At 43.6% G+C, this 23,627-nt stretch overlaps 1 protein-coding gene across 11 annotated transcripts in view; it reads left to right on the forward strand.

The window, feature by feature from the left end:
* Positions 1 to 23,627, forward strand: part of SASH1 (SAM and SH3 domain containing 1) — a 1,147,574-nt gene that overhangs the window by 888,269 nt on the left and 235,678 nt on the right. For all 11 annotated transcript variants that reach the window (XM_068231708.1, XM_068231715.1, XM_068231717.1 and 8 more), the window contains one exon: positions 20,711 to 20,839. In XM_068231708.1, coding sequence (XP_068087809.1) covers positions 20,711 to 20,839 — 129 coding nt within the window. The remainder of the gene's footprint in view (positions 1 to 20,710; positions 20,840 to 23,627) is intronic.

The raw sequence follows: 23,627 nt of genomic DNA on the forward strand, positions 1-23,627 counted from the left end.
CATTTTTACAATAGTTATGTATAAATGATTTAGTCAGTGTTTGCTCATTGTAAAATCTTTCCTCACCCCGATTTACATTCTGACATTTATTACATGGTGACATTGTTACTGTGGGCAGGTTATGTAGCTGCTCCTAGCTATTTTGGCTGTTAGAGACAGCTGTAAACAGCTAATTCCTGTCTGTGAACATTGTTACATTGTGGCAGTTTGCCCAGAGTACCGCGGTACTCAGAGCTTCTTGTGGGAGGGGTTTCACCACAATATCAGTCATACAGCGCCCCCTGATGGTCTGTTTGTGAAATGCAATAGATTTGTCATGTAAAAGGGGGTATCAGCTACTGATTGGGATAAAGTTAAATTCTTGGTCGGAGTTTCTTTTTAAGAACCACAGCAGGCTTTCCTGCAATTGTCAATAAAACTGTCTCCTAAACATTTTTTGCTGGATTACATAGAATGCTGGGAATGAGATATTTTGGCAGATAGATGGTTTAATAATTTCCAAAAGGTCCGATCTTATTTTCGATCATTTTTCTGATCGATTTCTTATAGAAGTGAACGGAAATTGATAAGAAAAACAATCGGAAAATCAATCGGACGGTAAATCTGCTCAAAAATCTCATTGTGTATTCCCAGCATTAATTTGTCCATCTCCGACATAAAATATTTAGTATAATTATATATGGTAGTAGTCTATGAAAAGCATTACTTGGACTTCTGCTTGTAATGACACTTGTGCAGAAATTGCACCATGAATGTTCTTCATTATGTACTTTGCAAGCACAGCTAACAGCGATGGTACTGTACAGTACGGGCATGTTTACACTTGAGTAGTATAGCGTCTGACGTTAGCAGTGGAATGCATGAAGTGTGTGGACAACTTCCCAGTCCTTTTTTTTTAAACCTTCATTTTTTTCTACCCTGTGAATAAAGCAAATGGGTAGATCTGTGCAACGACCGTAGATCTTTATCCTATTTTGGTGTCCTGAAATCGCCAAAATCAACACTGCATGATCTGAGCAGGATTCAGAAAGTAACTTTTGTTTGATTGTTCTTTCTTTTCACCCCCTCCCAAATTACTGCTTTTGTTTCTGGTTGGCAAGCTCAAAGGACTTATTACAGAGGCAGTGGGAGTGGTTCAGAAGAGAACATTGAGGCGTGAAGCAATCCATACTGACTGTGTATTTTCTAAAGGTGCAAACTGGCGTCAGGTAGTAGGATACAGAATGCTCTTACAGCACATAGTAGGATTACAGTGTTGGAATATAATGTAAACAATAGCTAAGATATAGACTATTGGATTTCATCCTGTCTACATGTAAAGCAATTGTGTCCTATTTCTGAGACTGGAGAGGAACCTTAATGCCTTGTACACACCATACAATTTTCTGTTAAGGTGCGTACACGCACTACCGTGGGCAGACGTTCAGCCGACAGTAGCACGTGTGTACGCGCTGTCGGCGGACTGATAAGGCTTTTTCTGAACGATCCGCTGAACGTCTGGTGGACCCGTCGTTGCCAGGGGTAGTGCGTGTGTACACACCTTTAAGCCTAATCTAGATGGAGCGATCCGTCGGCTAATCGAGCCTCTTCCACATCCCCGCGCGTACCCACTCGTCCGTGGCTGCACCGCTTATCTTCCGCTCGCTGGGAATCGAGCGGCGGCGAGATCGGACCTGTCGGATCTTATCAATCACATCAGCGGCTCGATAAGTTACATCGGCACGTGTGTACCTAGCTTAAGATTTTTTGTAATTAGATTATTTTCTGTAAAGTACTGGTAGAGACTGTTCATTTATCTCTGGTGCATTGTCTTCTGGTTATCTCTTGCTGAGTAGAACAATGCTTAATTGCTAGGCAGATAGATGGTTAGACAGATAATCTACTTGGCAGGTAAATCTATTGCTGGGCATACACGGCTCGACGCAGGCTTATCAATCGAGCCGCTGATGGTTTGATTGATAATATCTGATGCGTCCGATCACCGCGGGGATCGATTCCGCGCTCGATACCCACGGGCGGACAATATCGGCGAATTGAGCGGAAGATAAGAAACGAGGACGAGCGGGAATCGATCCGGGCGGACACAGCGGGAGTCGATCCGGCGGCTAAACGCCCGCCGGATCGACCCGTGTATGCCCAGCATAACAGAAAATCTTAAGGGGCCCATGCACCTAACGATTTTCCCTCCGATATACAGCAGATTCGATCACTGTGATCGAATCTACTGCAAAATCGTCGTGCAAACGCTGACAGAACAATCGATTTCCATCCAAAATCAATCGTTCCCGTCCATGCGGAAGATTTTTCTCGATCGCCGGCGGGTCGGGAGTGCGTTGATAGCGGTGTTCGAATGCCCGACGACCGACGCAATACAGTGGAGATGCATTACCTGTTCCAGCTGGCGCGACTCCCACAGTCTTCTTCTCCGCTCTGGGCTCCAGCGCTGCAGCTTCACTGAACTTCCTGTCCCGGCAGGAAGTTTAAACAGTAGAGCACCCTCTACTGTTTAAACTTCCCCTGGACAGAAAGTCCGGTGAAGCAAGCCAGACGGACCGAAGACCAGCGCGGAGAAGAAGACAGCGGAGATCGGGGGAGTCGCGCCGGCCAGATCAGGTAATGTATAGCTGGCGGGCAGGCGGCAGCTCTACAGATAGTGATCGGTTTCATGCTGAAATCGATTCACAATCTAATTGCAGTAAAGGCAGCCATACGATCCCTCTCTGATTCGATCAGAGAGGGATCTATCTGTTGGTCGAATCTGATGGCAAATCGACCAGTGTATGGCTACCTTTATAGGAAATTGTATGGTGTGTACTAAGGTGCGTACACACGCACTACTACAGAGAACTGGTCCGTCAGACCCTCCCGCTGGGCGGTCGTTCTTCCGACAGTAGTGCGTGTGTACAGTCTGTCTGCAGACTGATGAGGCTGTTTCTGAACAATCCGCTTGGTGGATCGTTCAGAAACCGCCTCATCAGCCTGCCTGACAGACTGTACACACGCACTACTGTCGCTGGAACACCCGCCCAGCGGGAGGGTCTGACGGACCAGTCGTTCCTGAAAGTAGAGCGTGTACGCACCTTTAGGCATTAGGCCTTGGTAAAGGTGGACACACACAGTATAAACAAACTGACTGACTTAGGTTTATTTATAAAATGATTGTACAGAGCAAACCTTTTATTTAAATGAAGCTCTGATTTTCAAAACACCATGATTGTGTAATTAGGTGTGGTATATTTTCAATCTGTATTGAAAAAATAAATTAAAATTAAAATATCAAAAAGTGACTATCCCACCTTTTACACAGACAAGTTTTCAAATGCATGTTAGCTGTGTTTTGTATGCTAATTTTCTGGTGCCTAAACTAGGCTAAATAGGTAATGGATAATTACAAAGTAGTACTGTGAACAGCCCCATAGAATTGTATGGGCAGTGAGTTGACATGCAGATTTATTCTGCACTGCAACTGACCACTGTGAAAAGGTCCTTAGGGCCCGTTCAGACTACAAAGTGCGGACCGCAACGCATGCGGACCGCAACGCGTACGAACGCACGCCATCCGCGTTCGTATGCGTTGTGTGGCTGATCCCATCACTGAAAAGTGAATGGGACAGCCGCGCGTTTTTGTAAAATCTGCGTGCAGCATGCGTTCCCGGACCGCACAGGTCCGGAACGCATGCTGTGTGAACATCAGACATTGCACTCTATGCAATGTCTGATGTCCTGCGTGTCGGCCCCCCCGCACGCGTTTCCAAAACGCATATGGAAACGCGTGCAGTGTGAACAGGCCCTTGGCCCCTTTTACACTTAATCAGTTGCTCTCAGTTATAACTGAAAGAAAACTGATTTTCAAAGTAATGCCCATGTTTTCCTATGGCCTAGTTCCCACTATTCACGTAGCTTTTTCACAATGCACTGCTAGGGGAAAACGCACACTAACGCATACCAACGCATTAAGTGTAAAAGGACCCTTAGAGTAGTAATGGTGCATTTTCAGATCAGATTCAGATCTGTAATATGACATTTTTGTAACATTAAATGAAAGATTGTGATTGCATACCTATTGCACGTTTGTAAAACTAGTATCTTTGTAAAATGCACAGGATCACAGAGGAAGTGATTATCTGCTAATGGTGTATTTGTTTACAGGAGTGCAGATGTACAGGGTATGATAAGAGAAGAATTCTATAATGGATCTACAGTGGAGTTGAAACATGCTTGGACTGCTGGAATGTGGAGATTTTCACCAAGTGTGAAATCTCATGGGTACCCTGAAAAGAAAAATAAACTTTTATGATAATTTGAAAAGTATGCGTGATGAATCTAAATGGCAAAGTTCCTTTTCCGTATGTGTCAGCACATCAAAACCTAATTGGTATTCCTCTTTCTGCATTGAGTGACTGCAGTGTCTAATGACTAAGCATGCCAACCCTAATAAATACTGTGACTGTTGCCTTGGGTAATACTGAGGGAATAGTGGATCATTATCAGCGAAATATAAGAGCATTTGTTTTTTTGTCACATGCTGATTTTAAATATACATTGCGTATCTATTTTAATTTCATGTCACTGGCAGTTTGGTAATTTGACATCAATGACTATTCTTCTGGTTATAGGCATTTTACTAAGCGGTGGATGTCTTACGCTGTACATCAATATTTTGCTCCAAAAGAGAACAATGTGACCATCATTTTGGGGCACAAAAAGAACAAGTGTATAATTTGAAATGACTAACATTTTTGCCTACCTAGTTAACTGTCCACTGTTGCAAGGGTCTAGTATACCTTTTGAGTATAATAAAAGTTTCAAACAAAATCATATCAAAAATGTAATACAATTTCCCTTTCTGCCAAGGCACAATTTCCTCACTCTTCAACTTTTTTGGCAGAAAACGGGCTGTTTTTTGCTTGAATTTTTTTTTTTTTTGCATTCAATCGTTCATGTGCAAATTTTTGCTTGCAGCTTTCCAGAGCATTAGAACATTTGCATACAAATGTGAATTTGAATGCATGACACGCATGTGAAAAAATGGAACCCAGCCTTAGAACTGTCAGATGACCCTGATTTGTCCATAACATTTTTAGCTATTTTTCTTTGGACGAGTCAGGCCGTTCATACTGCCAGGGAGGTTAAAGTGCCTGAAGTGATGTGATATGCTGAGCTAAACATAGATAATTGTAGTACTTAGTCCTACTAAAAAAATTGTTCCTTTCTGTTTTTCAGTACATCAAGTGTTAAACTAGTTATCTATGAGATAAGCCTGTCAAACAGCTTGTGGATTTTAGCCCAGTGTAAAAGATAAATAAAAGCTAAAAAGCCTTTAGCTAAAAAGGAAACCTGAGACTATCAAAAAAACAATTTTATACGTACCTTGGGCTGCTTCCACCCCCCTTCAGGCTGTTGCCTCCCTCACCATCCTCCTGGGCTGCCTCAATCATCTGCTTTCTGTCTCAGGGAAATCCTTCAGTCGCTGCATACTGTGCATGTGCATGACCCTGCTGTTACGGGAGCATGATGGGATGCACACAGCTCATGTGCACGGCTGAGCCACACATGAGCTGTGTGTGGCTACTGAAGGATTTACCAGGATTGAAATCAGAAGATCGAGGCAGGCTGGGAGGCCTTGTCTCAGATGCATTTTAATCTGTCTGAGAAAATATTTTAATAATTTTTGTTTTTGCAGCTTTTACATTAGTTAGTCATGGCTGCTATTTAGAATTTCGTCTTAAAATGAATCCCATGGCTCCTTTCACACCAGACAACGCGTGCAGGAGCCGTTCTCCTGCATGCGTTGATAGCCTGCAGCGTGTCGTCTGGTATCTGCGGTGTGATGCAATCAGCGGCGGTAGCTATTAATTGAACCCGACGGAAAACGACGGCTCCCGGCGGATCGACGCTCCCGGGTGCGTCGGAACCGCAACGTACAGAAACGCAGCATCGGGTGTGAAAGGTAAAATGAAAGTCTATGGACTTTCATTTTACCTTGGTTAATGCAAAACTGCCTTTGCGCTACAACGCAGTTAAAGGGCTATGGTGTGAAAGAGCCCTCATGCTTAAAATAAAAATGACTCATTTAGGTTACTAATGTTCTGTTTTCCATTAGTAAAACACATATACACATCTCATGAGTTTCTATATTCAGATTTGAGTAACATTGATAGCCATCCAGATGATTCCCTTCCTTACCAGGCTGCTGAAACGGGCGGACTGACCATTCAGGCACTCAGGCACGGACCGAAGGCCCGTGGTCGGGGGGGGGGGGGGGGGGAGGGGCGCCAGATAACCCTGAGCAGGAGGGGAGGCAGCCAGTGAAAGAGGGCGATGGGCAGTGGCAGAGAAGGGGGGGGGGGGGTCTTTCCTCCCCCGTTCCCTCACCTTGGGGCTCCCCTTCCTGGCTCTCCCCTCCGGAATGTGTAAGTGTTGCCCAGCGGCTGACAGTGGGTGGGGTTTTACCGCTGTTACAGCCACTGGTGGAGGCTCTGATCTGTGTGCCGCTAGTCTGGTCTTGAGTGGACCAGACTAGCAGCACACAGATCAGCGCTCCCTCCGGTGGCTGTAACAGCGGTAAGTCCCCGCCCGCTGTCAGCCACTGGGCAACACTTACACATTCCGGAGGGGAGAGCCAGGAAGGGGGGCCCCAAGGTGAGGGAAGGGGGGGGGACTTCTTCTCCCCCCCCTCCCCTCACCTTCTCCACCACTGCCCATCGCCCTCTTTCACTGGCTGCCTCCCCTCCTGGGGACACCTATAGACCTAGCTACATATACTGGAGGCACTTGTAGACCTAGCTATATATACTGAGGGCACCTATAGACCTGGGTATACTGGGGACACCTATACACCTGGCTGCATATACTGGGGACACCTATACAGCTGGATACATATACTGAGGACACATATAGACCTGGCTACATATTATTGGGGACACCTATCCACCTGGCTACATATACTGGGGACCCCTATACACCTGGCTACATATACTGGGTACACCTATACAGCTGGATACATATATTGGGGACACCTGTCCACCTGGCTACATATAATGGGGACACCTATCCACCTGGCTACATATAATGGGGACACCTATCCACCTGGCTACATATAATGGGGACATCTATAGACCTGGCTATACTGGGAACACCTATACACCTGGCTACATATACTGGGGACACCTAAAGACCTGGCTATCTATGCAGGAGACACCTATAGGCCTGGCTACCTATATTGGGGACACCCATAGACCTGGCTACCTATTCTGGGGACACCTATAGTCCTGATTACCTATTCTAGGTCTTTAGGTGTCCCCAGTTAAGATAGCCAGGTCTATACCTGGCTATCTTAACTGGGGACACCTAAAGACCTGGATACCTGCACTGGGAAAACCTATAGACCTGGTTACTTCCACTGGGGAAACCTTTTGACCTGATTACCTATACTGGGGGCACCTATTTTGGGGGAACTGCTGCTGCCAGATTAAGTATATTTTGGGAAACAGCTGCCAGATTATGTGTATTTTTGGGGAACCGCTGCTAGATTGTGTATAATGGGGGACCCGCTGCTTCCAGATTCAGGGTATTTTGGGGGAACCACTGCTGCTACATGTATTTTTGGTGATCCGCTGCCAGATTAAGCATGTTTTGGGGAGCCGCTGACCAGGGACGGATCTAGATGCCATTCCCCATTCAGTTTTGGCGCCTAAAGGTCAGGTTTTGGCGCCTAAACTGCCATTCCCCATCCAAATTTTGCCGCCTTTTTAACAATTCAACAAACTGCGCCTGGGGCAAGAGACCCGTTTCCCCCCCCATCGTCCCCCCTAGATCCGTCCCTGCCGCTGACAAATTATGTGTATTTGGGGGAACCGCTGCTGCCAGATAACTTCTATTTTGGGGGAACGACTGCCATATTATCTGTATTTTGGAGGAACCTCTGCCAAATTGCATGGATTTTTGGTGAAATGCTGTTGGATTTCATGGATTTTGGGGGGAAACACTATGGCAGAGTTCAAACTTCCCCAGCAGACCTTTTACACCACTGCTAAGGTCATGTATATTTTGCCCCATCCATGGCCACGCCCACATTCTGTTGCATGACCACACCTATTTTTCGGCGCGCAGGGTTTTTTTTATCAGTATAAAATATCACAATATAAAATATTTACTGTTGTCAGTAAATTATTATATCTTAGTCTGTAAAAATATAACTTGAAAGGTGGGAAACGCTGGTATGGGGGCCCCATGATCTCCTATTGCCCGGGGGCCCCATGAGTTGTCAGTCCGCCCCTGTGCTGAAATATGCTCCATAGTGAGCCACACAGTTGCTGGGCAGTATTTTTTTTTTCTCCCTACATAAGTTCTGAAACTATTACCGTAAATATAGTATGTTTAATAGCTTCAGAATATAATAGCTTAATATTTACTATAGTCATAAATCTAGTAAATTTTAAATATATTTTGTATATTCCATGTAAGTTTGTACACAACTACGATGCAGATTTTCTGCAGAAAACATCAACGTTCAGCGAACATACTAAATGCAGGAAGGATTAGATAAATGCACAGTTTCTGATTTTGATGGCCTGCACTGTGTGCCTACATAGTGACCTTTGAAACCATTTCCAGCTTTCTGAAGGCATAACTTTAGTGATAAGTGACGCTAGACTAAAGATAAAAGCTGGGCTATGTGATCAGGAAACATGAAAATCTGTGAAAGCAGAGCATGGTATAAACAACCATACACCTTTCTAAGTGAGCTGCCACTGTGAGCTGATGTAATATTGGACACTGGGAAAGGAAGTAGGGGACAGCTGAAATAAAAATGTCTTGGTTTGATTTTGTTTTTCCTTCAAAATGGAAAATGACTCAAAGGAAAACAGTAAGGAACACACTCATTCTTCCCACAATTGTCTCACTTTCATACTAAGATACTTTTAAGGATGCAACCTAAGATTGATTATTGAAAGTAAAGGCTAAGGACTCTTCAATACTTAACCCAGTCCAATCCTTTTTTTGTTTGTTTGTATTTTTTCCCCCCAACCAAGTTGCCCTCAGCACGTTTTAACCATTGTGTGTGTGTTTGGCTTCACACCCATTGCACTTGTGCCATCATAATTGCATTATTATGTGGTGCTGGAGGGGATCAAAGTGTCACACAAAAGCCTGACGCCATGCCAGACTAGATCCAATGCCGGCACAGGCTTTGGGAAGCCCACATGTTCCCACATAATACTTGTAGTTCACTTAAAGAGACTCTGAATTCTCTCAAAATACAGGTTTTTATTTAAAAAAATCTCTTGAACATCAATGCCCTAACTGAAACACCGCATCCCCACAGCTGCACACTAACTAAATCACCCCAAACTCCCCAGCACTGCTTTCTTGGTCGTGGATTTTGCTGCCCGGGGAAGCAGAGCTTTTTGGGCTGTATTTCTGCCTCAGTGTGCGTCAATCCACGAATATCTCCGCCTCTCCCCGCCCCTCTTAGTGAAACAAGACTGAGAGGGGCGGACGGAGGCGGAGATCTGGGTAGATGAACGCGTGTAGAGGCAGATCTACAGCCCAAAGCTCTGCCTCTTCACGGAAGCGCTTTCTGCAATGTGCCCCAGGGAGTTTGGGGTGATTTAGTTAGTGTGCAGCCGCGGGGATGTGGTGTTTCAGTTAGGGCATTGATGTTCAAGAGATTTTTAAAATAAACACCTGAATTTTATGAGACTTCAGAGTCTCCTTAAATATCACCCTCCTACCAAAAAACATCTACAGAAATGCCTCTATCAATCCAATACATGCGACCCATATCAATATTCACTCCATGGGCAGCATTTTGGTGTCCAGCTCCCTAAACTGTGCATCCTTACATATATAGATAACATGAAAGTGAGACTAATGCCCCCTCTACAGTTTAGCACTGGTTGCCCCATAACAGCACAAAAACCCATCCAAACAAGACAGACTGTTGCACACATAATACAAGAAGTGCATCTTTCAGAAGTGCAGGCACTCGCCCCGTATTCTATCATTGCACCTGCTATGATCGCAGGCTCAGCTGTGTATTTACCTAAAAGGAACCTGAAGTGAGAGGAATGTGGAGGTTACGTTTTGTAAAGTATCCCAGTTTCTAGATTTCTTTCCTAACTGATTTTTATTTAATAGTTCTTTATAGTGTTTAAAAAGGAAAGGTTACAAACTCTGGAAAACCCCAATGAACAATACATCAGGAAGTGAAGGACTGACAGTAGCTATACTCTACTTTTCAATCCTTCTCTGTTAATGCTGTATTGACACTAGTTAAAAGGAACCAGAGGTGTGAGACCTATGGAAGCTGACATATTTCTCTCCTTTTAAACAATACCAGTTGCTTGGCTGTGCTGCTATCTTTCTGGCCAACAGGGTCTAATGCTGGGAATAAACGGGTCGATTCTGGCGCTCGATTCTGCGCCTGATGGTTTTGCCCGCTCGATTCTCTTCCGCTTTTTTTTCTTATATTTTTTTTTTTCAATGCACTTCAATGAGAGATCAAGCGGGAAATCAATCGAACGGTGATCGGACATGTCGGAAATTAACTATCGAGCCATCTTAATGGCTCAAAATCGAGCCGTGTGTTCCCAGCATTAATCGCACACCTGAAACAAACAGGCAGCTAACCTTAGATTTGTCAGACGTGAGCTGTTTGCTTGTTTAGGGCCTGTTCCCACTTGTAAAGGCAAAACGCTAATGATTAGCGCTAGCATTTTGCACTGGTAAATTTACAGCGATTTAGTAAAATCACTGTGCACTCTCGTGATTTTTGAGCGATCGTGATTAGAGGTTTTTTAGTATTAGTAACAGCAATCGCGAGAAAATAGCAAGAAAATGCTGCATGTAGCGCGTTTAGCGATTACCCCTAATCGCTGGCAATTTACTGGTGTGAGCACTACAATATACTTAACCACTTGAGGACCACAGTCTTTTTGCCCCTTAAAGAAAACCTGTAGTGAAGTCAAAATAGCCATACACAAGTCATATGTACCTGCTGTGTAGTCTACTCCTCAATCTCTTTCTCCTCTCCTGCGTCCTGTTTGTCCACTGTGATCAATGGAATTCTCCGTCCTCCATTTTGAAAATGGCTATTACCCCATAACAGCTTCCTAGTCAGCACACAGTTAAACTGTAATATCACCCACTTGAGCCATAGGGAAACATGGACACATCAGTTCTTCTCTCAGCTGTAACTGACAGCAACCGATATATAACTGACAGTAACTGATATATTTCAGTTCTGACAAAATGTTGTCAGAACTGGAAGGGATTATTGTCAGAAGAAAATGGTGAGCTTCTGAGAGGAACTGATTGCAAGGTAACTATGTAATGTTCATTTGAAGTTACCTCATGTGTTTATTTTAAATAATTTTACTCAGTACAGGTTCTCTTTAAGGACCAGAGCCTTTTTCTCCATTCAGACCACTGCAGCTTTCACGGTTTATTGCTCGGTCATACAACCTACCACCTAAATGAATTTTACCTCCTTTTCTTGTCACTAATACAGCTTTCTTTTGGTGCTATTTGATTGCTGCTGCGAGTTTTACTTTTTATTATATTCATCAAAAAAGACATGAATTTTGTCAAAAAAATGACTTTTTTAACTTTCTGTGCTGACATTTTTCAAATAAAGTAAAATTTCCTATACATTTGAGCGCGAAAGTTATTCTGCTACATGTCTTTGATTAAAAAAAAACCATTCAGTGTATATTTATTGGATTGGGTAAAAGTTATAGCGTTTACAAACTATGGTGCCAAAAGTGAATTTTCCCATTTTGAAGCATTTCCGACTTTTCTGCCCACCTGTCATGTTTCATGAGGTGCTAAAATTCCAGGATAGTATAAATGCCCCCCAAATGACCACATTTTGGAAAGAAGACATCCCAAAGTATTCACTGAGAGGCATGGTGAGTTCATAGAAGATTTTATTTTTTGTCACAAGTTAGCGGAAAATGACACTTTGTGACAAAAAAATAAAAATAAAAAAAGTTTCCATTTCTTCTGACTTGCGACAAAAAAAAAAATGAAATCTGCCACGGACTCACCATAGCCCTCTCTGAATACCTTGAAGTGTCTACTTTCCAAAATGGGGTCATTTGTGGGGTGTGTTCACTATCCTGGCATTTTGGGGGGTGCAAAATTGTAAGCACCCCTGTAAAGCCTAAAGATGCTCATTGGACTTTGGGCCCCTTAGTGCAGTTAGGCTGCAAAAAAGTGCCACACATGTGGTATTGCCGTACTCAGGGGAAGTAGTATAATGTGTTTTGGGGTGTATTTTTACACATACCCATGCTGGGTGGGAGAAATATCTCCGTAAATGACAATTTTTTTTTATTTTTTTTACACACAATTGTCTATTTACAGAGATATTTCTCCCACTCAGCATGGTTATGTGTAAAAATACACCCCAAAACACATTATACTACTTCTCCTGAGTACGGCGATACCACATGTGTGGCACTTTTTTGCACCCTAACTGCGCTAAGGGGCCCAAAGTCCAATGATTACCTTTAGGATTTCACAGGTCATTTTGCAACATTTGGTTTCAAGACTACTCCTCACGGTTTAGGGCCCCTAAAATGCCAGGGCAGTATAGGAACCCCATAAATGACCCCATTTTAGAAAGAAGACACCCCAAGGTATTCCGTTAGGAGTATGGTGAGTTCATAGAAGATTTTTTTTTTTGTCACAAGTTAGCGGAAATTGATTTTAATTTTTTTTTTTCACAAAGTGTCATTTTCCGCTAACTTGTGACAAAAAATTAAATCTTCTATGAACTCACCATATTCCTAATAGAATACCTTTGGGTGTCTTTTTTCTAAAATGGGGTAATTTGTGGGGTTCCTATACTTCCCTGGCATTTTAGGGGCCCTAAACCGTGAGGAGTAGTCTTGAAACCAAATGTCGCAAAATGACCTGTGAAATCCTAAAGGTACTCATTGGACTTTGGGCCCCTTAGCGCAGTTAGGGTGCAAATAAGTGCCACACATGTGGTATCGCCGTACTCAGGAGAAGTAGTATAATGTGTTTTGGGGTGTATTTTTACACATACAGATGCTGGGTGGGAGAAATATCTCTGTAAATGACAATTATTTGATTTTTTTTTTTACACACAATTGTCCATGTACAGAGAGATTTCTCCCACCCAGCATGGGTATGTATAAAAATACACCCCAAAAAACATTATACTACTTCTCCTGAGTACGGCAATACCAAGTGTGACACTTTTTTGCAACCTAGGAGCGCTAAGGGGCCTAACGTCCTATTCACAGGTCATTTGGAGGACTTTGGATTCTAGACTACTCATCACTGTTTAGGGCCCCTAAAATGCCAGGGCAGTATAGGAACCCCACAAGTGACCCCATTTTAGAAAGACACCCCAAGGTATTCTGTTAGGAGTATGGTGAGTTCATAGAAGATTTTTTTTTGTCACAAGTTAGCGGAAAATGACACTTTGTGAAAAAAAAAAATACATATCAATTTTCGCTAACTTGTGACAAAAAATAAAATCTTTTATGAACTCATCATACTCCTAACAGAATACCTTGGGGTGTCTTTTTTCTAAAATGGGGTCACTTGTGGGGTTCCTATACTGCCCTGGCATTTTACGGGCCCAAAACCGTGAGTAGTCTGGAAACCAAATTTCTCCAAATGACTGTTCAGGGGTATAAGCATCTGCAAATTTTGATGACAGGTGGTCTATGAGGGGCAAATTTTGTGGAACCGGTCATAAGCAGGGTGGCCTCTTAGATGACAGGTTGTATTGGGCCTGATCTGATGGATAGGAGTGCTAGGGGGGTGACAGGAGGTGATTGATGGGTGTCTCGGGGTGGGGAAAATAGATGCAATCAGAGGGGAAAATAGATGCAATCGATGCACTGGGGAGGTGATCGGAAGGGGGTCTGAGGGGGATCTGAGGGTTTGGCCGAGTGATCAGGAGCCCACACGGGGAAAATTAGGGCCTGATCTGATGGGTAGGTGTGCTAGGGGGCTCAGGTGGTGATTGATGGGTGTCTCAAGGTGTGATTAGAGGGGGGAAATAGATGCAAGCAATGCACTGGCAAGGTGATCAGGGCTGGGGTCTGAGGGCGTTCTGAGGGTGTGGGCGGGTGATTGGGTGCCCTAGGGGCAGATTAGGGTCTAATCTGATGGGTAAAAGTGACAGGTGGTGATAGGGGGTGATTGATGGGTAATTAGTGGGTGTTTAGAGGAGAGAACAGATGTAAACTCTGCACTTGGGAGGTGATCTGATGTCGGATCTGCGGGCGATCTATTGGTGTGGGTGGGTGATCAGATTGCCCGCAAGGGGCAGGTTAGGGGCTGATTGATGGGTGTCAGTGACAGGGGCTGATTGATGGGTGGCAGTGACAGGGGGTGATTGATAGGTGATTGGCAGGTGAACAGTGGGTTATTACAGGGAAGAACAGATGTAACTAATGCACTGGCGAATTGATAAGGGGGGGGGGGTCTGAGGGCAATCTGAGCGTGTGGGCGGATGATTGGGTGCCCGCAAGGGGCAGATTAGGGTCTAATCTGATGGGTAACAGTGCCAGGTGGTGATAGGGGGTGATTGATTGGTGATTGATGGGTAATTAGTGGGTGTTTAGGGTAGAGAACAGATGTAAACACTGCACTTGGGAGGTGATCTGATGTCGGATCTGCGGGCGATCTATTGGTGTGGGTGGGTGATCAGATTGCCCGCAAGGGGCAGGTTAGGGGCTGATTGATGGGTGGCAGTGACAGGGGGTGATTGATGGGTGATTGGTGATTGACAGGTGATCAGGGGGGATAGAGGCATACAGTACAAAGGGGGGGGGGTCTGGGGAGAATCTGAGGGGTGGGGGTGATCAGGAGGGAGCAGGGGGCAGTTTAGGGTTAAAATAGCGTTGACAGATAGTGAGAGGGAGTGATTGATGGGTGATTAGGGGGGTGATTGGGTGCAAACAGGGGTCTGGGGGGTGGGCAGGGGGGGGGGTCTGAGGGGTGCTGTGGGCGATCAGGGGGCAGGGGGGGAGAAATCAGTGTGCTTGGGTGCAGACTAGGGTGGCTGCAGCCTGCCCTGGTGGTCCCTCGGACACTGGGACCACCAGGGCAGGAGGTAGCCAGTATAATAGGCTTTGTATACATTACAAAGCCTATTATACACTATTAGATCGGCGATCCGGGTGCTAGTAACCCGCCGGCGCTACCGAACGGCCGGCGGGTTACAGCGCGAGGGGGGCGGAGCCAGTCGCCGGCGGCAGATCGCGTCACGAATGACGCTATCGCCGCATTACCACGCCCGCAGCTGCCCCGCCGATGGGCGTATTGCGGTAGTTTAGGCCCGGACTTTGCCGCCGCCCATCGGCTGGGGGCGGTCCTTAAGTGGTTAATATTGCGCTAGCGTTTTAAAAATCGATATCAATCGGCGATTAGCAGTAGTCGCACGCTAATTGCCCCAGTGGGAATGGACCCTTAGGGTCTGTTGCAAAAAATGTTAGAGGCAGAGGATCAGCAGGACAACCAGGGAATGTGCATTATTTAAAAGGAAACAAGCATGTTGGCTTCCATATCCCTCTCAACTCCGTATCCATTTAAAGGGAACCACAAGTTAGAGGCCATCCTAAAGGTGCGTTGGATTTTTCCAAACGACCGATTGCTTGGACGTCGGAACGACCGGTCGTTTGGATGTCAAATCGGGCATGTGTACAAACGGTCGTTCAGCTGGTTTTGACGGATCCACTTGGCAGATCGGTCAAATCCAGTGTTATCAGCTGAACAACCATTTGTACACACGCCCGATTTGACGTCCAAACGAACGGTCGTTTGGAAAAATCCGATGTGGGTGTGTACCTAAAGAGCTGTAATAGAAATAATGCAGTCAGAGGGGCTTGTTTTCTCCTAGCTACACAGCATGTTCAAATTCTCAGAACTTCAGAGGAAGGGAAAACCAAAGACTACCTATAAAACAATGGCTTCTAAAGGGGCCAAACTCTGAAATGGCAATGGTTTAAAGTCTGTTAAACAATAGTTGGGCATATGAACGTGTGACAAACGACCAGACGAGCAACTGTTAATGGCGGTTTGCCCGATCCAACATCCCGATCGACTGACGCAGCTGTTGGGCTGACATTGTGCAGTTGGCCGCATGTGTACAAGTCTCATAAATGACAATTCACACACTACACTAAGATCTGCAATCAAAATTTTAGTTATAGGTTGCCTTCAATAACATGTATTGGACTGCACACAATTAAAGACACGTGTAAAAACACATGGTCCCTGGCCAGGGCTCACTAGTAAACTACGGAGGCCGTTTGACATAACAAGCATCTGGCAATTTCCCAGCATACTTCCAGTGCTAATAGTCAAAAATTAGCCTTCCTCCTCCAATGTCACCCCACCTGTGATAATTGCTTTCGGACGTCTGGTCTGGATCTAATCAAAAGCTGGATTTTGAATAGCTATCGATCCAATTGCACTACACAAGATTTGCTTCCATGACATTACTTCTGCATAAAGATCCTCTGAATCAAGCTAGGGGAGCTGTATAGCTTCTGAAGTTGTGCACCTTTGTCCCAAACAATATACTTGCTGTAAACGTTGGTGAACTCCTGCTCACTTCAGACACTGGGTACTTGATGGCCAAATTCTAGGATGGCTGAGCATGAGACTGATGGTTTCCAGGATGCCAGCGCTGACTCCCGCTTCACCGCCCACTGGCGGCATGTAGGTATTTTTGCTTCGGCTCAGTGATTGGGGAGGACGCGTGGTGGAACGCTCTCAACTCTGGCCAGAGACCACGCCCATCGACTCATTTAGTCCCGCCCCTCGGGACTTTTTCAGGGGATCTTTATGCGGAAGTACTGTCATGGAAGCCAATCTTGTGTAGTGCAATTGGATCGATAGCAATTCATAAGCCAGCTTTTGATTAGATCCATGCTTAAAAACAAGAAGAGAATCGAGAGCCCAATATGGTGCAGTATTGTCAGGTAAAATAAAGAGTTCAATACAATTTTATGTGTATATATACTCTTAAACACGGTTTACCCATAGGTAACCACTTTAAATTCAGGTGGGGAGCATTAGGACCTGACTCCACTCAGGTTAAGAAGTCGCTCTCTGTAGATAGTAGATGGGGATGCACCCCTCCAGCCAGGGTGGAGTAGAAGATCAACAAAAACTCGGTATACAGAGGTGCCAGAGTAGAGTAAAACGTTTTTAAAAACGCTTAAAAGCAGAGGGGGATGTTAGGGTGGACTCACCTCCTTCTTACAAAAAAAAGAAAACTCACTTAAGTCTCGATCCCCGCTTCCTCAGGCAAAAATGGGAGCACAACTCAGTGGGTCAAGTCACTCATGTGACACAGAGGCGCTCAAACCTATTGCTTGACCCACTGAGTTTTGCTCCCATTTTTGCCTGAGGAAGTGGAGTTGAATAAATTATTTGTCAGTTCGGTTTTATCAAGACTTAAGAGTTTTCTTTTTTAGTAAGAGGGAGGTAAGTCCACCCTAACATCCCCCTCTGCTTTTAAGCGATTTTTAAAACGTTTTACTCTACTCTGGCGCCTCTGTATACTGAGTTTTTGATTAGATCCAGACCAGATGCATTGAAATCGTCTGAAAGCAATTGTCACGTGTGTGGGGTGACGTTGGTGGAGGAAGGCCAATTTTTGACTATTAGCACTGGCAGTATGCTGGGTGATTGCCAGATGCTTGTTATGTCAAACGGCCTCTGTAGTTTACTAGTGAGCCCTGGCCAGGGACCATGTATTTTTTCAATATGTCTTTGTAAAAAAAAAAAATTATTATTTTTACAAAAAAACAGTATACCAACATAGTTTTGCATTTACAGTAACAAGCAAAAGCAATGCAGTTGTTTTTTTAGTGAACTTATTTTAACACAAACCATTAGATGACACTGCATATCACATTAATATACATAACTGAAATATTAAACGGGAATTCCTAAAGTTCAAGTTATAATCAGGAAAAATTCCTAGAACGCTATTCTACAGGATGCCAAACATCCGTCACTAACCCCAATAGGGTCAGATGGAGACAAACCTACATCATCTTGTCCAGTACCTTTTTTAGCTATGAAACCTGTCCTCCAGCGAGGTCAGGTTTTGCTTACTGACTAGCGTGAGCATAGGTCAATTCAGTTAGGTACTAACTGCAATGGTGGTTGCAAAATATAAACAAGGAAAAAGAAATGTGCTTGATTCAATGGTCATCACACTATTTTAGTAGGAAGGTTTAGTAACCAGAAATCATCAGTGTTATCTAATTTAAAAGGAAAAATTCAGAGGATAAAGGAGCGTTCAGAGTGGAGTTTGGTAGGTATAAAAGGTTTAGGAAAGAAAGAGGAGAGAGACACAAGAAAGTTTTAGAAAGTCCAGAGATGAGGGATGTCTAAGCTTATCCTCCTTGTGCAAGTTGTCATTGCCTGTGGGAGGCAACCGTAACAAGATCATTGATTACGTGCCGTTATTTGCTCAGGGTTTAATCAGTAGGTTATTAATGGGTTCCAGATTTTGTGATACTTCATATTGTTGTTCATGTGAGCCCTTAGTTTCTCAAAGAACAAAATATTACCAAGCCTATTTTTGACCGCCTCAAATGAAAGAGATTGAGTGTTCCAGGCTGCTACTATTTTAATTTTAGTTACAGTAAAGATATGAGGGTATTTTGAGTAGGAGATAGGTTAGGGTAGGGGCAGCCTAAGAGGACATGGAGGGGATTTCGTAAAACTGGAGCATTGATTGATTAAAGATGATGCCCAAGTACAAACCTTAATCCACAATCTACATACTTTTTTACAGTTCCACCATATGTGAGCAAAAGAGCCTGTCATTTTACACCCCCTGAAGCAGTCTCCCGAACATTGCCTGTTATATTTAGCCACCCTTTGGGGAACTAAGTACCATCTAAATAAGAGTTTATAATTTATCTCCACTAGATCAGCATTTATTGATGTCTTAAGCCACATACACGCGAGGCGCAAATGTTGGAGACGAGACAAAAAAAAAAAAAAAAAAAAAAAAAAAAAAGCAGCGACAGTTCGTCGCCAGGTCCCTCTTTGCGGCAGCTGTACACCCCTTGCACAGAGGGATGTTTTGAAAAAAAGTCCTACTCGTTGGGGTTTCTACATTTTGTAATGTGCTATTTCACAAAATGGATTATTTGCATATATCGAACAATTCAGAGGGAGGAAGCGCAAACTTTTCACGTAATTGATCTAGAGACTTAATGCCTTCAATATGTCTTTTTAATTGTGTGCAGTGCAATACATGTTATTGAAGGCAACCTATGATTAAAATTTTTATACCGTATTTGCGTGAGACTGCAGGTCTTAGTGTAGTGTGTGTATTGTATTGAAGTAGACTGGTCAGGCTCCTCTTCTGAGTAGCATGTAAAACGAAATTGTCTCTCTGGTTATTCAAATTGTTAGTGACGTTGTTGTGTGATTAGTCATGTCGTCAGGTTGGTTGTGCAGAAAACTTGTGTGTACGAGCCTTAACCACTCTGCGACCGCATCACGTCAATTGGGGGCCACAGAGAGGCTCCTCCAGGACCGCCTAACGCCAATTGGTATCAAGTCCTGGGGCGAAAATTAGCAGGGACCCAATGCGCGATCATTCACTGCCTCCGTGATCAGCCTGCTGATCAGCGATCGCGGGCTGGCAAGCTGTTAAACAAAGTCTTTTTTTTTTTTTTTCTTTTGTACAGCACTGCGGTCTAGCGCATCGCTTCACTGAGGACAGCTTTGTCACTTAGCTGTCTCCTCGAGTGGCTCACAAACTGATCCCACTCATAGGCTGATGCCTATGAGAGGCGATCATAGTGACTTAACTAAAAAAAAAGGGAGCCTCAGGATACTATTAGGGCTTTCTGTGGTGGTCTGCTGTCCCCCGTCGCTGAGCATGGCCCCCGAAGATTAGTGAGAAGGCATTGACATTGCGGCTCCTCTTCCGCATTCATGGCTGCGTAGTAGACAGACACTTGAGCCGAGATGCGCAGTAGCATGGAGCGCGCAGCCACCATGTAAAAGGGGGCTGCGCTCAGCAACAGGGGCTTCCGACAACTGAGGGAAGCCTCAATAGGATCCTGAGGCTTCACTTCCTTTATGGTAAGTATGTGTTATTGAACCTGAGCTTCGGCCTGTGTTCGCTTTAATACTCATAAGCTATTGTAATTGGCTATGAAATGGGAAAATCGAGCAAAAATTTGCTTGTGGGTTATATAAGTAAACCACATTAAGCCACATAATATTGTACAGTTGAACTCTCAGAATGCTAGCAGGTGGTACAGTGATTGATGGAGACCCCTAGTAAAAACATGGTGTTCAAGCCATCTCAAAGGGGGAATCCAATTCCAATAGTTTTTTATTGAAAATTTTTTAAACATTTTACAGAAAGACAATAATGTGGTTAGAGCAGTGTACAAATTATAACAGTAGTACAGTACATTAATAGAAAAGGTTATACAGTACATGAACAAGTATGAGCAAGTATCAAAGGGGGAATCCAATATCCTGAAAAGTCTCTTTAACTTAGATATTGTGTACCATTGCATTTTTGCATGTCTTCAAAAGAAGTTTGCCTCAAGAAGTGTTTGTTGTGGATTCCACTTATGAAATTATTTGGCAAGCGTGTCTAAAGTAATATGTGGTTTTCTGAGCTTATTTTGCACTCGCTGACTTTACTGTTCTTTCTTGATAGGATGGTTCTCTTGGAAACATTGATGACCTGGCTGAGCAGTACGCTGATTACTACAACACCTGCTTCACAGACGTTTGTGAGAGGATGGAGGAGCTGCGCAAACGCCACGTCTCCCAAGATCTTGAAACGGTAAGGTAATCAAGACAACGTGCATTCTGCGGACATCTGTAGCAAAAGTTTTCTAAAAGGAAAAGTGTTCTTACTGCCCATAGCAACAGTTCTATTTTGAAGCTACTATGGAGAACATTTGCAATGAGAAAATTACTATTTTTAAGGGTGAATCCAGCTTTATACATATTCTGAGAGATCAGCAGGACTGCCAAACAATTGGTATTGTTTAAAGGGGAACTGAAGAAAGAGGTATACGGAGGCTGCCATATTTATTTCCTTTTCATCAATACCAGTGGCCTGGCAGCCCTGCTGATCCTCTGCCTCTAATACTATTCGCCATAGCCCCTGAGCAAGCATGCAGCAGATCGGGTGGTTCAGACTTTAAAGTCAGATCTGACTAGCTTCATGCTTTTTTGGTGTTATTCAGATACTACTGCAGAGAAATAGACCAGCAGGGCTGCCAGGCAACTGGTATTGATTAAAAGGAAATAAATATGGCAAATATATACCTCTTACTTCAGTTCCCCTTTAAAAGGAAACATCCATATCCCTCTCAGGTTAGGTTTCCTTTAAGCAACTGCAACCAGAACTTAAAGAGGCACTATAGCGAAAAATTGTAACATTTGAAATATGTGCAAACATATATACAAATAAGAAGTACAGTTTTCCACAGTAAAATGAGCCATAAATTACTTTTCTCCTATGTTGCTGTCACAGTAGGTAGTAGAAACCTGACAGAAGTGACAGATTTTAAACTAGTCCATCTCTTCATAGGGGATTCTCATGTATTTATATATTTTCAAAAGCACTTAGTGAATGGCAGTTGCTCTGTCCAACTGCCAAAAAAAACTGTGTAGGGAGCAGGGAAGCTGGCCAGCATCCTTGTTTAAATCCTTTTTAGCGAATATCTTTTAAAAGAATAAAAGCCTTGTGGAGAATCCCCTATGAAGAGATGGACTAGTCCAAAACCTGTCACTTCTGTCAGATTTCTACTACTTTACAGAAACATAGGAGAAAAGTAATTTATGGCTCATACTACTCTGGGGAAAAAAAAAACTACTTCTTATTTGTTTGCACATATTTTAAAATGTACAATTTTTCGCCATAGTGCCCCTTTAAGTACTTTACAAATGGTAAGCAAACAGAGCCTGTAGCGCATGCCTAGGTGTCAGTATAGTTACAGTAAAGCTAGGTACAGACATTGAACGGTTCCTTAAGGCCCGTACCCACCACAAGATTTTTCCAACGAGCATTTTTTTTTCATTTTTTTTTTTTTTTTTTTTTTTTTATTTTTATTTTTTTGGAGTACAGGAGCACTATTTCAGCCAATACAGCCAATTTCATTTCAGCTAATTTCTGTCATGTCCTGCATATCCTAAAGATCATGATTTTACTATGTCACCTTGCTGGCCAAAATTACAGAAGCTGTCTGTTGGCTTTTATCTTTTTGGTAACTCCATTAGCTATAGAACTGATCTATCTGAGCTATGTCTGATGCTGGTAATACACGGTTCGTTTTTTGAGCCATTTAGATAGCTTGATCGACTTGATCGTTTCGCCGCTCAATTTGTGATTGCAGTGAATGCAAAAGGATAAAAACAAGTGAAAGATAAGAGAATCGAGCGGCAAAATGATAGAACGGGAGAATCGAGCGGCAAAAACGAGCCGTGTATGCTCAGCACAACAGCTAGGTCTAACAGCTGCTGCGAACCCTGAAATATAAATATTATCTCTGCCTTTGTGTGTCCCCTTACCTGAAGTGTATTAACCTCTTGAGGATCACAGGCTTACATCCCCCTAGTGACCAGGCCATTTTTTTTTTTACTATTCAGCACTCTTGCAGCTTTAACAGTTCACTGCACGGCCATACAACTTGGCACACGAATCTTGCCTCCTTTTCTTGCCATCAACAGAGCTTTTTATGATTGCTGCTGCAATGTCACTTTTTTTTTTTGTTTTGTTTTTTGTTTTAGAATTTAATTTAAGTATTTTTTTATTCTTCTCCCCCCTTGAGATCCACCATTAAACCACTTCTCACAGAACTCGATTGTGTGCCTCTCCTGGGGACATCTCAGTGACAGAGCTGTCCCCTGTACAGCGCTGCGCTAGATTGCAGCGCTATACAAATGATTTGTGCACCATTTTTTTTTTTTTTTTATATTTACAGCCTGCTGGCTCCGATCGTGGCTGGCAGACTGTTCGCCGCCATCTCCCCTGCTAATCTTGCGCATCACGAGATGACGCACCAGTGCATTCTGGATGAACGAGAGAGCCACTGTGGCTGCCATCCTGCATTAGGCGTTCACAGAGTGGTTAATATCTTACATTTAGCATAATTCTAGCTTTGTGAAAAGCTTTGCAAATCTAAGATGGTGGGTTAGTTTAAGTGGCCGTATAAGGTTCCCATCCTTCCCTAGGGCCTCTTCCCTGCCTCCATTAGCTGCAAGAAAAAGGCGGGGGTAAAGTGGAGGAGACTTGTAGTGGAATTGGGAAGTCTCCTACAATGGGAGCATAAGGATATCTGCCTCTACCTAGGGGAATGAGTACAGATTTATGTTAGGGCCACCTATCCATTTCTACAAATACTGGAGACTTTTTTTGTGTTTTAATTTTCACAAGATTCTAACCCTGAGAGATGATTTTGGAAGTAAATAACTCATTCACAGTAACTCATTTAAGTAATGTAGCTCATAATTCATAAATAACTCATTCAAGTAAAGTAGCTCATTCACAGCTTTTTGCCATATTTGACAAGAATGCACTAACCAATGGTGGCTGAGCCCTGAACCAGGAAGCCTATCAGAAG

Source organism: Hyperolius riggenbachi, chromosome 4 (assembly GCF_040937935.1).
Source record: "Hyperolius riggenbachi isolate aHypRig1 chromosome 4, aHypRig1.pri, whole genome shotgun sequence".
Taxonomy (NCBI): Eukaryota; Metazoa; Chordata; class Amphibia; order Anura; family Hyperoliidae; genus Hyperolius; species Hyperolius riggenbachi.